This window comes from Syngnathus scovelli, chromosome 16 (assembly GCF_024217435.2).
Source record: "Syngnathus scovelli strain Florida chromosome 16, RoL_Ssco_1.2, whole genome shotgun sequence".
NCBI lineage: Eukaryota > Metazoa > Chordata > Actinopteri > Syngnathiformes > Syngnathidae > Syngnathus > Syngnathus scovelli.
Genome location: NC_090862.1, coordinates 9239770 through 9256536, shown reverse-complemented (window position 1 = coordinate 9256536; position 16767 = coordinate 9239770). Strand labels below are relative to the sequence as shown.

Genomic DNA, 16767 nt, shown 5'->3' with positions numbered 1-16767 from the left:
TGAAATTGGAAGTCGAATGTACAGTTGAGTCGTTTATTGTCATGGCTTTTTAAATCTGTTCGACTCAAGATTTGTAACTTATAACAACGTCGTTGTTTTAATTAGCGAACGCGCAGAAAGAGATGTGAGTGAGATGGCAGCAATGGCACCAGCGAGGGTCGCGGCAGCGCCTGCGTCACTTCTAGTGATGTGCATTCCAGTTCTTTTAGGTGAACTGAATCCTTAGAATCAGTTCGCTCAAAAGACTCGTTCAAACGGATCGTTCAATGAATCCCCACACACACACGCACACACTGACCCGGCTTTTTTTTTTTTTTTTTTTTTTTTGCAACATCCAGTGGAAGCAACCCATACACATCAAACAATACAACAACACAACCCCCACCAAATTATTATATATAATAATAATTGGCTCAGGTAATTAACACATTTCTTTCTATAATACAACACCTACACACTGATCCGTTGGCAACAGTCTCTCACCCGGTCGTGAACGGGAAGTTGCGTCACTGACTCGTTCGTGAACGGGAAATATGTCACTGACCCGTAAAGTCCCTCCTCCATCTAACGCTCGCTGGCGCTGCTGATTGGTCGTTTGCGAAGATTCACAAGTGAGCGACAGACAGCATTGCCGCTATGCCATTGCCAGCCGACACACTCTCTGCCGACATTGATGTTTTAATTTTGTATTTGTTGGCTTGTAGTTGATGGTGTTATTATATCGAATGTTTGTGTTTGAATAAAAGGTTGAAAAAAAAAACGTTATGCCGACATTTGTTAATTTTGGGGACACCAACTCATATAACAACGTAAAACACATATACATATTGTCATATAAACCAGTTAACTAAATGTCTGATTTTTATGTTTTGATTGGCGAATATAAAAACAAGGAATAAAACACCAGACAAGTTATAACAAACTTGTTTATTAAAACAACAATAATAATAATAGTAATAATAATTATAATAAAAGTACATCTCAAACCAACAATCTAATATGAAACTGCAGTCGATATATTGGATAACAATATTTAGGCATATATATGCATACACGTTATTTAAAACCTACTATTAGTAAATCGTAAATCTACATTCTGGCTTACATAGTTCACGCCAGGAGACGCAACATATTCACTGACTGATCCGTTGATGCACAGGAAGGCAGTTCACTCATTGACTCGTTCGCGAACGGGAAAGCCAGGATTCGTTCCCTCACTGATCCGTTCTCGCGGTGAACTGGAAATGCGATTAGTGAGTGATTCACTCAGTGAGTGATTCACACGGTGAGTGATTCACTCGGTGAGTGATTCACTCGGTGAGTGATTCACTCGGTGAGTGATTCGTTCACTCACAGATTCGTTCGTTGGTGAACGGGAAATGCAATTCACGACTCGTTCGTCAACGGGAAGTTACGTCGTTTTCTTCTTCGTTTTGTTTTACGGCGAGGTGGCACCAGCTTCAATGGGCATTACCGACACCTACTGGTTGAAGTTATATGAACGGAAAAAAAGAACGAATCACTTTAGGAAGTGGTTCGTTCACTCTCGTTCACTGAAAAGATTCGTTCCTACAACACTAGTCACTTCCGCTTACGAGGCAAGTTGTGACCGTGGACCTGCCCCTGACAGCGATTGTTTTTTCCACGGTATCGTCCGTGTTCATAAACGGCTTCTTTTTGTTGGTGCTCTTGGCCTTTCTTGAGCGCTTTTAATGTGAATCTACTCTTTTTTTTGGACGTTTTACCTTTTCGAGCCACATTTTCCTCTGAAACATCGTCTACTTTGTGACAGTAAATTGCGTTGTCAACTAGGCCTGTTAAAGCATAAACGCAAATGAAGCACACGTTGAGGGCGGCGGGACGTGTGCTGGCAGCAGGCGCCCGTCAACGCTGCTTCTCTGGGCTTGCTATCGGCAGACAATTGTCAACAGAGCCTCAGGACGCGTGGGAATCGGCTCAACGCGAGAGTCTGACGAATGAGGCGTCCCTCTACATACATGTAAGATGCAATAATTGATGTGGCTTTGCAATATCCACAATTCAAACGAGTAAAAGCTCTTGTTAAGATTAAGCCTAATTGTATTTGTGTACTAAGCCGAATTGTATTTGTGTACTCAGATGCTGAGACGGATATAATACTGCTGTTCAGGTGATTTGTTTGACATGAGGGGGGGGGGGGGGGGGCGCAAGTGTACCTAATAGAAATTGAGAAACCTTCATTTATGGTGTTAAGGTCACGCCCACCTGAAATGTGATATGTTGAGCGGTTATTGTTTATTTCTCTCTCCATCCTAACCGATGAAGCAACGAGTGCATGTGGGGAGTCGCTGATGGTGTAGGGCAGGGGTCCCCAAACTGTTTCCAGTGAGGGTCACATAACCTTTCCCTTCTCTGATGGGGGGCCAGAGTCAGTTTCTGACAGAAAAAGTGTGACAATCGCAGGGGTCCCTAAATGTAATCATTTATTGTTTTCCAGAAAACATGCTAACTTTCCAGCGCACCACACATATCCAAATATTAATAACCCTTTCTGAGATCAAATAACCTTCTCTGGGTTCGTCACAGAATAAAATTACGCAGAAAATATATAGGCTCATAATACTATTTATGAAATCGATAAAAATCAAATAACCCTCTCTGAGTTCTTCACAAAAAGAAAGTTATACTGTGCCGTGCACAGTCCATCTTCACTTGTCAGAGCAGAATCTCAAATGTCTCTCAAAGTTCTTGTGTTCTTTCCTTATAATCCAGTTTTGTAGGTTCCATAGGCTAGCCCAGTAGATACCACTGTAGGTTCTCTCTCATCAACTTCCCTCTAAAAACCAGAAAGCAAGCAGGGTAAGAAACCGATCTAAGTGATACAGCACCTACACAGCACAATACATTTCAATACCAGTATGGTTGTGGAGATTAATTTTATCCCAGTAGATTTTATTATGATTATATTTGTTCATACTCAGAATGACTTACCTATGTACTTTCCTATGTACTGTATGTTCATCCTCGTTCTTCCATCTCCCGGTTCACGTGTCCTATTAAACCCCGAGACGCGCCCACCATACTCGGGGCCCCGTCAGTCGTGATGCTGGCACTGCTTTGCCCAGTCCAGATCCAACTGTTGCATGGTTTGACATACTTTATCGAAAATATCCTCCCCAGTCGTAGTGCCTTTCAGGCTTTGTAGGGCTCCTCGCACATCTCAAAGTTTGCGGTATCTCCACGAATAAAATTATGAAGCTCCGTGGTGTCCTGCACGTCCGTGCTCTCATCCAGTGCTAATGAAAAAAAGTCAAAATCTTTAGTCTTCTACTGCAGCTGGGCATATACTTTACCCCCAATTTCTTCAATGCGTCTGGTAATTGTACTTGCCGACAGACTCACAGCATTAAAGACATCTTTCTTCCCGGGACAGCATTGAAACATTTCTTGACAAACTCTCCTTCAGTGAAAGGTTTACCGCAGCTTGCTATCAGCTGAGCAACATGGAAGCTGGCCTGAACTGATGCTTGGTTCAGCTGAGTTTGCTGTACAAATGTAGTCTGCTAAGCTAACAGTCCAGTTTTTAGCTTTGAGATTTCTTTTCTGCTCGCATTTGGCCTTGCAAGCTAGCGCACTTGTCTTCATGACGGAATTCATAATGTCGGCGCAGGTTGTATTCTTTGAATATTGCCATTGTTTCTTGACAGACGAGACAAGCAGCCTTCTCTTTGAATTGAACAAAAAAAAACAATGGTGTGTCCACTGCGGGTTAAATACCCTGCATTCTGAATCAATTTTTCTCTTACCCAACCTTTTTGCCATTATTGCGTTTTGGGGGGGGTCACGTTCACGTTCTATGACTAGGGTATGGGTGGTCATAAGGGTAAAAACGTGCTGGGGCAAAGTGAGGTCGCAGTAGCATTTTTTTTTCTCGTCTCTGGTATTGTTCAGGGGGCCGGGTCTAATGTGGAGGCAGGCCGTGTGCGTAGTTTGGGGATCCCTGGTGTAGGGGTACACTTGCTTGTCTTGTGTGCTGACACCGTGAGTTCGATACCCACATATGACCGTGTGAATGTTTGTTTGTGAGTGACGGTGTGAATGTGTGTGAATGACCAAAAATGTGCATGTGTACATTAGTTCCAAATAAAGTAGCTAAGAGCCGAAAAGAAGTCTTTGTTTCCAACACACTCTTCCTTCGAGTCACATGATACAAAGCTGCATAGCTCAACAAGCTCAAAATTATAGACTGTGTGCGTGTGCATGCGTGCGTTTTTTTTTTCGTTCCTTTGTTCTTTTTTACCCGTTGGGGCCTCTGTCCTTTTCTCGATAATGCAGAGGTGGCTCAAAATACTTAAACCCCTCTTTTGTGATCATCTCAACTGTTTTTACAAAAAGGCACGTTTTACATTGCACAGAAAGTAATTTTACGAAAGCACCCAGCTCAGTGGCCTAGTGGTAGAGTGTCCGCCCTGAGACTGGAAGGTTGTGGTATAAATATGCTTTTATTATTATAACAATTTTTAACAAGTGTACACACTGTAAAGGTTTTTAGAACTATTTTATTAATATAAAACATTTTCTATAACAAGGTACAACAATGTAAATATATTTTTAGAACTCTTATTACAACCATTTTTTTATAAAAAGGTACAAGTGTACGCAATTGTGTGGGCACTCCCTGCCTTCTGCTGGCGTGTGGGCCTTTCGTGATATAATTCCTCAATTTAGAAGTTTTATTATGAATTTTAATTTTTCATTAATTTGGGGAAAAAAATCTGCGATGTAGTGAAACCGCGATAAACGAACCACGATGTAGCTGTATTTGCATTTTATTAAACCTACAAATGTGTCAGATAATTTTTGCCAGACCCTATACAATTTATAATTCATAATTCCTCAACTCACTTAAGAATTCCTTGGTCAAGATGCCTCCTGTTGGTACCAAAGTAGTAATGTTTAGGGTTATTGTTGCTTTGGCCTGAGCACTATGACTTGCTACGCTTGCAGCAACAGGGTCTCACGTTCTGCATTCACGCGTTCATTTGTCCTGAAGTCATATTCCTCGTCTGTCTTCCAGTGGCCCTACTGCCTCAAACGGTGCTCTTACTGCAACTTTAATAAGTACATTCCCAAAAGTGATAATGGCCGCATAGTGAGCCAGTGTCTTCAGCAGGAGGTGGAGACGCTGCTACAGCTAAGTCAGGTGTCCCGGTAAGGCCATTTCTCCCATTACACGACACTCGCATTCTCCCATTTCACCGGCTTCCAGCCAAACTATTTAAAGAATTATTTCAAATTCTTAATCTGTCTGTCTCCTCTGGGATAGTGCCAACAGCCTTTAAAACCGCTACTTAAGCAACTTATTGATTACATGGTCGCCAATAATCGACATGAATCTTTTCAGTCTGGTTTTAGAGCTAATTATTCCACTGAGACAGCACTTACTAAAGCGACTAATGATCTCCTCATAGCTATGGATTCAAACACTTCATCGGTATTGTTACTACTCGATCTTAGTGCTGTCTTCGACACTGTAGACTTCGATATTTTATTAGCGCGTCTTAAAAGTTGTGTTGGTATTTCAGGGTCAGCACAAGGCTGGTTCTATTCCTATCTATCAGACAGGACGCACCGAGTGGTTCATGGCAATACGTCCTCTGAGCTCTGTAATGTTAAGTGTGGTGTTCCACAGGGATCGGTACTCAGACCAATTCTGTTTGATATTTCTATGAGTCCGCTTGGGGACATAATACGTAAATATAATATTAGTTTTCAATGTTACACGGATGACACCCAATTATATATGCCGTTATCGATGACAGATCCGTGGGACTGTTGTAATCTTGAGGCGTGCCTCACGGAGATCAAGCAATGGATGTCTCTCAACTTCCTTCGTCTTAGCCCAGATAAGACTGAGATGTTATTAATTGGTCCAACTCGTTATCAACACTTATTTAAGGAAACCACTATAACTATAGATAACAGTACTATCACTCAGAGCGATACTGTAGCTAATCTCGGGGTAATATTTGACCAAACGCTCTCCTTTCAAAAGCACATTAAGAATATAACCAGAGTTGCGTTTTTTCACCTTCGTAATGTTGCTAAGATTCGTCCGATCCTCTCGACCGGTGATGCGGAAACTATTATACATGCGTTTATCACATCGCGCCTGGACTACTGTAACGCATTATTCTCTGATCTTCCTAAGTCCAGCATCAAAAGTCTACAGTTAGTACAAAATGCTGCTGCAAGGCTGCTCTCACGGACAAGAAAATTTGATCACATTACCCCAATATTAGCCAACTTACATTGGTTCCCGGTCCATTTAAGATGTGACTTCAAGGTTCTTCTATTAACCTTTTTTTGCAATTGCATGGCTTAGCGCCTTCATATCTCGTCGACCTAGTTGTTTCTTATGTTCCGTCTCATAACCTTCGTTCGTAAAACGCTAGTCTTTTAGTGACACCGAGGGCCAAGAAAATGTCTGCAGGGTCTAGAGCAGGGGTGGGCAAACCTTTTGACTTGCGGGCCGAACTGGGTTCTAAATTTGGACCGGAGGGCTGAACCAGGAGCAGATGGATGTAGTGTTTGTGTGAAGTAATATAAACGACCTGTAAAGGTCATTGCGTAAAAGGTTTTGGCCTTTAGTAGGTAGTAAAGCATGGATATTCAAAAAACGTTTTTTGAAAACAAATGTATTTATTAACAGCATAAAAAAAAAGAAGATTCACCAAAAAAACTGCTATCAGTGATTCTCATAAAATACGACACTGTTATTATGAATAACAGTCTCCATCACTTCAGTGCCTGCAGGTCAGATTAATGAAAGATGTTTATCTTATGAGATCACATCAAACGGCAAACATTCTGACCAAATATATCATCTTGAAGAATCGGTGAAAGCATATATCCAAATAAAGTAATCAAAACGGCAACACGGTGAGGGGTATCTGAAAATCAGAGCAGAGTTTTAACTCACTAACATCTGGTAACGGAGGTGAGGAAATGGGAAACACTTCCTTAAAGTAAGCCTTAAGAACTTTACAGGTTAAGATTAGTCGCAAACAGATGGTGCATCAATGTCCTTGAGCATCCTGCATTGTTTGAAAATCAAAGTCAAAGTCAAAGTCAGCTTTATTGTCAATTTCTCCACATGCCAAAGACACACAAAGAAACCGAAATTTCGTTCCCCCCTATCCCACGGTGGCAAGACATGGCTCACAACAAACAAGTAAACAAGTATAACAACAGCATGCTGAATAAGTAATGAATAAATAACACAATAAATAAATAAATAAATAAGAGGAGCAAAAAAGGAGCAAGTGCGCGTACAGCAGACATTCCAGAAAATAGCGCAACAGTGCCGCACGCTACGCAGAAGGGGGTAGCGAGTTCAGGGTCCTAACAGCCTTGTGAAAGAAGCTGTTGGCGAGTCTGGTGGTGCTAAAATGAGAATGGTCGCTAGTTTCAATCCCTGGTATTTGTACAAATCATATTCAAAATGCATTTTTTTACAACAAACTTGAGAGCCTCCCCTTCATTTTCAGTGGGAACAGTGTTGTTGGTCTCCCTTTTTTTTTGCTAGTGCGTCATAGTCTGGAGTAAAATTTGTTGTGGCAATTCTTAGGAGATATCCGAGGTGTTGGTCCGTTTACCTAGATCTGTGACGGGTTGATGTTGATGTTCATGTGGCTGTTGGTCCGTTTACCTAGATCTGTGACGGGTTGATGTTGATGTTCATGTGGCTGAATGTCACGTCGCATACATCGAGCCAAATTGTCCACTCTTTTTTAAACACTCGGCACTCAGTGTCCACCTTGCTTTTCCTTGGGCGACTCATTTTAATGGAAGGATTCCAGGGGAAGGTTTGTGGGTGGCTTTAGCGTAAAACTGTGTCTGAAAGCTCAGCGTGCGAATTACAAGAATGCTGTCGTCACAGCCCACGCTTTAAATTCGGCACTGATACAAATAGAGCGCGAGTGCGCCGTGTCCGTACAACTGAGTACGTACACGCACTTGTGAGTGTGCACCGAGCTTTCTGACACGGCTTCCGGTAGTAAATGCGCAGGCGAGCGGTTCCCCATCTACTGGGGAAACGCAGTCATTGCAGGCGAAATGACCCAAAAAAATATTTAATAATACAATTTATTCAGGGTTGGCGGGTCGGATTAAACTGTCCCGTCGGCCGGATGTGGCCCGCGGGCCGTAGTTTGCCCACAGCTGGTCTAGAGCATTTCCTATTCGGGCTCCAGAGCTTTGGAATGCCCTACCAATGGATATTAGAACTGCTACCTTATTAGAAACATTTAAGACACGTTTAAAGACACATTTCTATGACAAGGCCTTTAATTAACCTGTAGTGGCCGATTCGGTTGGAGTTTGTTTTTGCTCCCTAGGGCTATACAAATAAACTTGACTTGACTTTGTCCTTGTAGTGTCACCTCTGTGTTCTTTGGTGATGGAACGCCAAGCCTGGCGCACCCCTCCACAGTTTCTGACATCTTAGAAGCAGTCTCCAGGTGGACCAGTCTGGTGGACCAGGCCGAAGTCTCTCTTGAAGTCAATCCCACTCAGGAGGGGAGGACGAAATTGAAGGATTTTAGCCACGCTGGGGTGAACCATTTCTCGATAGGGGTCCAGGTATGTCTCAAGTTGTTGCTTCAATACTTGATAAAGAGTTTCCCAGCCTATTTGCAGTAGTCATAGATTTTGCTGAGCCTATCCTTTGTTGTTCTCTCTGTGACACCACAAGATAGCACCAAATACCCGGATAATACAAAAGTTGGTCTTTGGCACCACCTTGGACGACCATTTGAAAAAGCTGGGCCGAGACCACAGCGCTCGTCAGGCCCTGCTAACTGTCGAGGAAGCTCGCAAATTGAGCCCCGGGAAGGTGTCGGTAGACATCATGTTCGGGCGACCCGGACAGAGCGCGGCGTCGTGGGGGGCGGAGTTGTTGGCGCTGTTGCGGGCCTGTGACGACCACGTCTCCCTCTATCAGCTGACGCCCGAGCGAGGCACTCTGCTCTTCAAACAGATACAAACGGCAGGCATGTACGAGAGCGCCAGGAGGACCCTTGGTCAGCATGGATTTAGGCAGTATGAAGTGTCCAACTTTGCCAGAAACGTGAGTTGGCTGCAGAAAAACAAAACCCGCAAATAGAACAAATCTGACAGTGAGAGTTGCTCCAGCCTTCACTTGAACAAAGTGTGTTGGCACCGAGATGCCGCCAAACTGCAGCCAAGCACTACTTTTCTATGAGACTGAGTTTGGCATCACCTTGGGGATTTTCAGAAAGAGCATAAAAACAGCCTGGTGAGTGTGAATGGGACAATTTGGTCTTTTTCTACAATTGAAAATGTTTCGCCGCTCTGTGGCATGCGTTCAGCAAAAATACCCCAGACATCAGAAGTCACAGGACGTGTCTCTTGTCTGCTGAAACAAGGCAGTTCCTCTGTCTGATGCAAGTGGGCCAGGGGCAAGTCGAGCTGTTGTTACCATGACAACCGAAGCAGAGTCCAGAGTGAGCATTTCCAAAGCATTTTCCATCAAGGAAGCAGCACTTCCTGCGTAAAGCGTATGGGTGATCAACAACAGATGGACTTTCAGCTGTTTATTGAACGAGATAAATCGTCAAAACACTCCAATCTAAAAGAAGAAGACACGTGAAAGCCACAATAGCCCACAATTCCGAAGCCAGCCAATCTGACTTCTGCTCCCGTTAAAATGTTTATTTTGCGGGAGTGGAACAATTTACTTGTTTGAAATATTGTTTTGTTTTATCAGCTCGGTTGTGTCCGCCATTCAATTTAGGGAAAGCCATACTGAGACTGAGCCATATTTTTCCTGCACATTTTTCTCTAGAGTGCAGTAAGTCATCACAACATGAGCTACTGGAAGGGAAGACAATACATCGGCGTCGGTCCAGGTAAGCCAAAGCCGTACGTCGGCCTCTGAGGAGTCGTTCGCAATTCTTGCATCTGACAGGAGCACACGGGCGCTTTATTCCTCTCGCGGAGTGAGGCGCGTGCCGGGAGGCCCGCACCCAGACATTGGAACCCAACACGTAGATCGGCGAGGTCCGGCAACGTGGGCATGGCACATGCAGGAGGATTCGGCTGAGACGTCTTGAACTGTGAGCACAACACCGACGCAGACGGCAGTGTCCTGTCCTGTCCCATCCTTTAGATTGTAAATTTCTTGACAGCCACCGCCGTGTGCCTGTTCTCTCCGGACCATAGTCGCTATTGTCTCTGTTTGGCAGCCTGGAGGAGGTGTTGGTGATGGGTTTGAGAATGACGCAAGGCATCACACATCAGGTGATGGACGCCAAGACCACATGACTGGATAAAGGGAATTTACGGGACGTGACGGTGAATGTCGTGGCATTTAACAGCACTGGCAGCTGTTCAGTCCCCGGTCGGCCCTTGGCGACATCTTTGGAACTTCCGTTGACGTCCGGGAATTCCTCCGACGCAGGCTGCTGACCCTTGATGATGGGTGATGGCTCTACGGAAGGCTTTCGTATCCGTGCCAGAATGGCGTCATGTGTGGCTTTTTGTTTTTCTTCTGGCCTTTAGAGGACTACGCTGCTCCCAGGCCGGTCTGCCTTTCCTGGACAGCATGCTGCCGTCTCTGCTGCTGGAACTGGAAAGGCGAATTTGCCGCCTAGCTCCAAGATGACCGGTGACGGAGACCGCCGACTCGCCAAGGTGGCCTCCGATTCACTCAACCATGTCACAATTTGGCAAGAGACGAAGGCGAAATAGTTGAGACCCCAATTATTCTCAGTTGTGTTGGCAGAAACGCACGTGACAAACATTGAATAAGGTACAGATTTAGATTGGCTGGCGGCAACCAATTTGAATATCGAGTGCTTGGCCCTCTTATGAGTCCCGTGGAAGGAAACCTTTTGTTCCATTCTACGCTTCTGGGGCCACGTTGCCTTTCTTCATGTCGGATGCGAGTGCGGCGCGTTGGCTCTGACTCAGGTGGTCGGTCGCACCTCCTTCGGGCACCCGTAGGCGCCGTCGAGCACGCTCGCAATGCAAGGAGATGCTTCAGCTGCTTTAATCTGAGTCATCCCGGCCGGCCGCTGGACGAGTCGTTTTTGCATGGCTGCTTGGGAACAGCGGCATCGGCCTCATTCGGGGGGTCGAGAGAATGTTGTTATAGCAACGTGGGACGTTTTTATATCTGCGGAGAAAAAAACCACGAGTCAGTCAACTCCCTGTTGTTTTTATTTTAATTGGCTTCAGGAAACTTTGTGTCACTTGGACAGCCATATGTATCGCGTCGTCTTGATAAAGAGCACACATACACCAAAAGTAGCAATGCCAAGTGCTGTCGAGAGTCACGTAATGCGTCATTGCAGCATACTACTGAAATTGGTTTGTGCGCGGAGGCTCGGCGATTCATTGAATCGCACACCTTTCGGCTTTATCGGCTTTGCCGCTTGATCCGAGCACCAGCTGCAGGTCGCTGCCGAAGCTGGGCAGCCTCACTGAGGTGTCGACAGCGGCGCGCGGCCTCCTGTGGCGCAAGGCTTCGGCCACCAGCACACTGGCACAGCGACTGGTAGGTCATCATGGAGACCAGCCGATGGCACGACAGCGCGGTCTCGTAGGGGAGGCCGCCCGTGGCCGCCAGCTCCCCGAAGGGGGCCTCCAGCGGCGTGCCCAGCTTGGCAGAGGTTTTGAAGAAAGCCACGTCCCAGCCAAGGCCTTGGCGACCTCTAAGCGACCCACCACTCGATTGCCGCCGTCCAGGTCCGCTTTGTTGCCGCAAACCATCACCGGCAGTCTTGCTGCATGCTTGGACTCAAGCGACTTTGCCACTCTGATCTCGCAGAGCAGCTCGCCGACTTCACGGAAGGACTCTCTGTTGTCCAAGCTGATGACGAGCAGGAAGCTGTCACCTGGACGCAAGCAGCACACAGGCAAATTCAACGTTTTTCCCGACAAGCAGCAGTGCGGCAGGCACATTGTGGACAACGTTTGCCCACACATCGCTCACCGGCCTTCAAAAGAAACACAAGACAAGCAAAGACCTTGCTTAAACTTAAATGGTCCAAGTTCCCAAACATTGAGCATCTAAACCAGGGGTGGGCAAACTTTTTGACTTGCGGGCCGAATTGGGTTCTAAATTTTGACCGGGGGGCCGAACCAGGAGCAGATGGATGTAGTGTTTGTGTAAAGTAATATAAACGACCTGTAAAGGTCATTGCATAAAAGGTTTTGGCCTTTAGTAGGTAGTAAAGCATGGATATTCAAAAAAGGTTTTTTGAAAACAAATGCATTTATTAACAGCATTAAAAAAAAAACATCCCTAAAAAACTGCTATCAGTGATTCTCATAAAATATGACACTGTTATTATGAATAACAGTCTCCATCATTTCAGTGCCTGCAGGTCAGATTAATGAAAGATGTATGTTTATCTTAGGAGATCACATCAAACGGCAAACATTTTGACCAAATATATCATCTTGAAGAATCGGTGAAAGCATACATCCAAATAAAGTAATCAAAACGGCAACACGGTGAGGGGTATCTGAAAATCAGAGCAGAGTACTTCCTTAAAGTAAGCCTTAAGAACTTTAAAGGTTAAGATTAGTCACAAACAGGTGGTGCATCAATGTCCTTGAGCATCCTGCATTGTTTGAAAATGAGAATGGTCGCTAGTTTCAATCCCTGCTATTTGTACAGATCATATTAAAAATGCATTTTTTTACAACAAACTTGAAAGCCTCCCCTTCATTTTCAGTGTTCATTTGATGTTAATGTTCATGTGGCTGAACGTCACGTCGCGTACGTCGAGCCAAATTGGCCACTCTTTTTAAACACTCGGCACTCAGTGTCCACCTTGCTTTTCCTTGGGCGACTCATTTTAATGGAAGGATTCCAGGGGAAGGTTTGTGGGTGGCTTTAGCGTAAAACTGTATCTGAAAACTCGGCGCGCAAATTACAAGAATGCTGTCGTCACAGCCCACACTCTAAATTCGGCACTGCTACAAATAGAGCGCGAGTGCGCCATTTCCGTACTACTGAGTACGTACACGCACTTGTGAGTGTGCACCGAGCTTTCTGACACGGCTTCCGGTAGTAAATGCGCAGGCGAGTGGTTCCCCATCTACTGGGGAAACGCAGTCATTGCAGGCAAAATGACCCAAAAAAATGTTTAATAATACAATTTATTTAGGGTTGGCGGGCCGGACAGTAGAGAATATTTACTGTTTAGATTCTAAACAGTAAATATTCTCAAATTTCTGTAGTCCTCGATGGAAGCAATGTAAAAATATGCAAATAGGTTTGTTGCATCCCTTATACAGTAATCCCTCGTTTATCGCGGATAATTGGTTCCAAAAACCACCCACGATAAGTGAAATCTGCGAAGTAGGGTCACCTGCTCATCTGTACAATTTGTGTGTGTCAATAAATGTAAAGTGCATATTTTATTATGAGAACATCTAATAATTGTTTCAAACGTAAATAATACATTAATAGTATAAATAACATACAGAAAAGTTTGTATAAATATTGAAAATATAAATATGTGCGTGTAACATGTTAACAAGAAGCACTCATTGACGATGTAAGTGGGTCTCCTAACAAGAGAAATGAACGATCACATATGTCAAACCTTTAGGACAATATAGTATTGCTCCAAATGTTGGTTTACATTCCTTTAGAGGTCCGTTTTCGCGTGTTAGCACGATCGCGAATGAGCATCTTTCCGCTAACTCGTTAACCTGCCCAGTACTTGTTAAATGTTACACACACGCACGTATAATATTTCTATTTTCAATATTTATACAAATTTTTCTGTATGTTATTTATACTATTAATGTAATATTTACATGTTTGAAACAATTATTTAACGTTCTAATAAAAAAATATGCACTTGGTTTAATATACGTTTATTGACACGCAAAATGTACAGATGAGCGGGGTGACCCTACTTAGCGGATTTCACTTATCGCGGGTGGTTTTTGCACCCAAATATCCGCGATAAATGAGGAAATAGTCTTACAGTGCAGTCTTAATATTCCTTAATGACCCAAGTTTTCCAGAATAAGTCATTGCGAATTTTTTTTTTTTTTTAACTATACTTACCTGATCCATGGTTATTCTTTTCCATTTGTGACTAACAAAAACAAAGATGTTACATTGCTTGAAATGTCCTGAAATTGATTTTTTAAATATGTATTAAGTATTAATGTATTACTTGTATATTTAAATTTGTGTCTTTTAATAGAAAGCATCTGTACAACATTATAATGCTTTATTTTTATATACCAACATTATGAACACTCAAGTGCAGTCAGAAATATATAGTGGATGAAGAGTGAGTTTATTGAATGCAATAAAATATTACTACTCTTCATTACAGAAGCATTGACTTAATACTATGTAGCTGCTGAAAACAATCATCCAATGGTTACGCATAACATCTTGGCCCCTTTTAATAAAGATATTACTGGAAGATATAATACCAATTGCAAGCTGTTTCTATAAAATTCTAAAAACAGTGAAGGAACGAATACAAAGTTTGTTTCTATTTAACCTATAAAAACAGTGAACAAAATATGTCATGTTGATGCTCCTTACAATGGATAATTAACAGAGTTATGGTTATTGACAGAATTAAACAATATCCATCACCCAGATATTGCTTTCAAGAATGGCATTGAATTCTGATGGGAAGTCTGGGAAATTTTCATAGCTGTTAGCAACCTTTCCACACGTGTGCCCCACTGGTCTTCTACTAAAGTCTGTCATTTGTTGGAACTCCACAAGGATGGTGTCGGTGACAATAAGATCAGATCCAGTGCAAAACCGGAGAAATTTCTGAAGCTTGAGTTCATCCAACTCTCTGATGAACCTTTTCAGATGATTTACCATTTCCTTCTGCGTTGAGGTTAAATCATTTGGAAATTTCAGCAGTTGGCAGACCTTTTTGAAGTAGGTTGCAAGTCAGAACACAACTTGTTTAGTGTGTCAGGACTGATGAAGTCATGGTGAAAAGTAACCTTCCTCCAGCAGTTGATAACAACCGGGCTTTTGGACAAGCTATTTGTGCGCTATTTCCTGCAGTATTGTGGGAAAGGTTTCAGGTGAGATTCTTTTTCTACACCCATAGAACTTCCACAAGATCATCTTGGTCCACTTATGAAAAGTCCTTCATTGCTTCTGTTAGGGTTGATAGATTAGTTTGATCCTATGCTTATGTTGGAATGTAACCTGTAATAAATAACCTAGCTAGATTAGTTTGATCCTATGCTTATGTTGGAATGTAACCTGTAATAAATAACCTAGCTTGTCCTGTCTTCAGAGGTCAGGGGCTTCAACCCCATCCTGTCCACTCTCACCGCCACTCTCACCCCCACCCTGTTTCTCTCAATAAAAATGCTCTTGCAAGAGGCCTGAGTCAGACCTCATTCGATCATCGCTGTATGCACAGCGACGAATGACTCTCCACTTGCAGGTGTTTAAAAGGGCATACTGTCTCCCGTGTGGTTCTTGCAAAATATTTTGGTGCCGTGACCCGGATTCGACGCTGTACACCGTCGACGGGCCAGCGTCCATTAACCGGACCTGGTAAAGAAAGACCTGGGAAGGAAATTCTTCGCTGGGCCAGCATCTTAGGTCTGCCTTCGTCTGACAGAGGTGGATTGACGGGATCCGGCAGTGCAACGAACCAGGGGACAAGTAAGTTAAAGCCCTAAAGTTGTGTGATTGTGTTGTTGTGAAACGCGTAAAAGGTAGAGGTGCATGAGATATAGCTTGGGTTTAAGTCCCAGGGGAAGAAACAGGCTAAGAAAAGCAAGAGTTTCTTTTTCGTTCATCAAAGAAGTGCGTAGATTCTTCTTTGTCTGTTTTTCCAAGCTGAGGGATCGGGCTTGGGTTAGTGTCCCAGTGGAAGGAACATGCTAAGAAACATGAAGCTTCTTTTTTGTTACTCAAAGAAGAGCGTAGATTTTTTTTTTTTTTACGTTTTTCCAGCCAAAGAACAGCTTGGGTTTGACTCCCAGTGGAAGAAACGGGCTAGAAAAAAACAGAGCTTCCTTTTCTTAACTGAAGAAGGGCAAAGATTCTTTTGTGTCCGTTTTTCCAAGCTGTTTGCATGAAACTTGTGTGGTTGAGAGTGTGACTGGTAGGATAAATTGACTACAAAGAGAATTTGTTGAAAGGTCAATTTAAACCTGCATTGAGGATCCTCAGAGAAAGAAACATTTTGAAAAAATTGTATACACCTCAAGTACCAAATTAAGATGGGAAATTGTTAGAGTTGTGCACACTCCAACTTATTTTGCAAGAACCAAACAGGAGACAAGCAAGTCCTTTTAAGCACCTGCAGGTGGAGAGTCCATTCGTCGCTGTGTGGACAGTGATGATCGAATGAAGTCTGACTCAGGCCTCTTGCAGGAGCATTTTTCTTGAGAGAAACAGAGTGGGGGTTGAGAGTGGGGTGAGAGTTGACAGGATGGGGCCGAAGCCCCTGGCCTGCTGATCAAAGCACAGCAGGGGGTCTTTCACGATGTTGTGTAAACAAAACAACTTTGATTGCTTCCTCTGCAGCTAGTCAATCAGTTCAAAAGATCTTAGCACTTTGTTCTACTACTTTTGTTAAGACAGGACAAGCGAGGTCAATTATTACAGGTTACATTCCAACATAATCATAGGATCAAACTAATCTATCAACCCTAACATATCCCTCCTGATTATCATATGATTATGTCAACCCCGATCAACCAAACACAATTAAGAAAACACAATGACAACAA

The 16767-nt window shown here is 43.5% G+C and overlaps 2 protein-coding genes across 2 annotated transcripts; one reads left to right on the top strand and one right to left on the bottom strand.

Annotated features, from left to right (window-relative positions):
• The first annotated feature begins 178 nt into the window (after positions 1-178).
• On the top strand, positions 179-12720 carry rsad1 (radical S-adenosyl methionine domain containing 1). Its single transcript, XM_068653315.1, is given in 9 exon segments — positions 179-1999; positions 5057-5190; positions 8418-8622; positions 9020-9109; positions 9848-9911; positions 9971-10118; positions 10248-10302; positions 10380-10483; positions 10564-12720. Coding segments are annotated over 9 exon segments (1068 nt in total). The 5' UTR covers positions 179-1834; the 3' UTR covers positions 10667-12720.
• On the bottom strand, positions 11106-11991 carry rasd2a (RASD family member 2a). The gene is given in 3 exon segments (XM_068653316.1): positions 11106-11506; positions 11508-11697; positions 11700-11991. Coding segments are annotated over 3 exon segments (591 nt in total). The 3' UTR covers positions 11106-11397.
• Positions 12721-16767: the final 4047 nt, after the last annotated feature.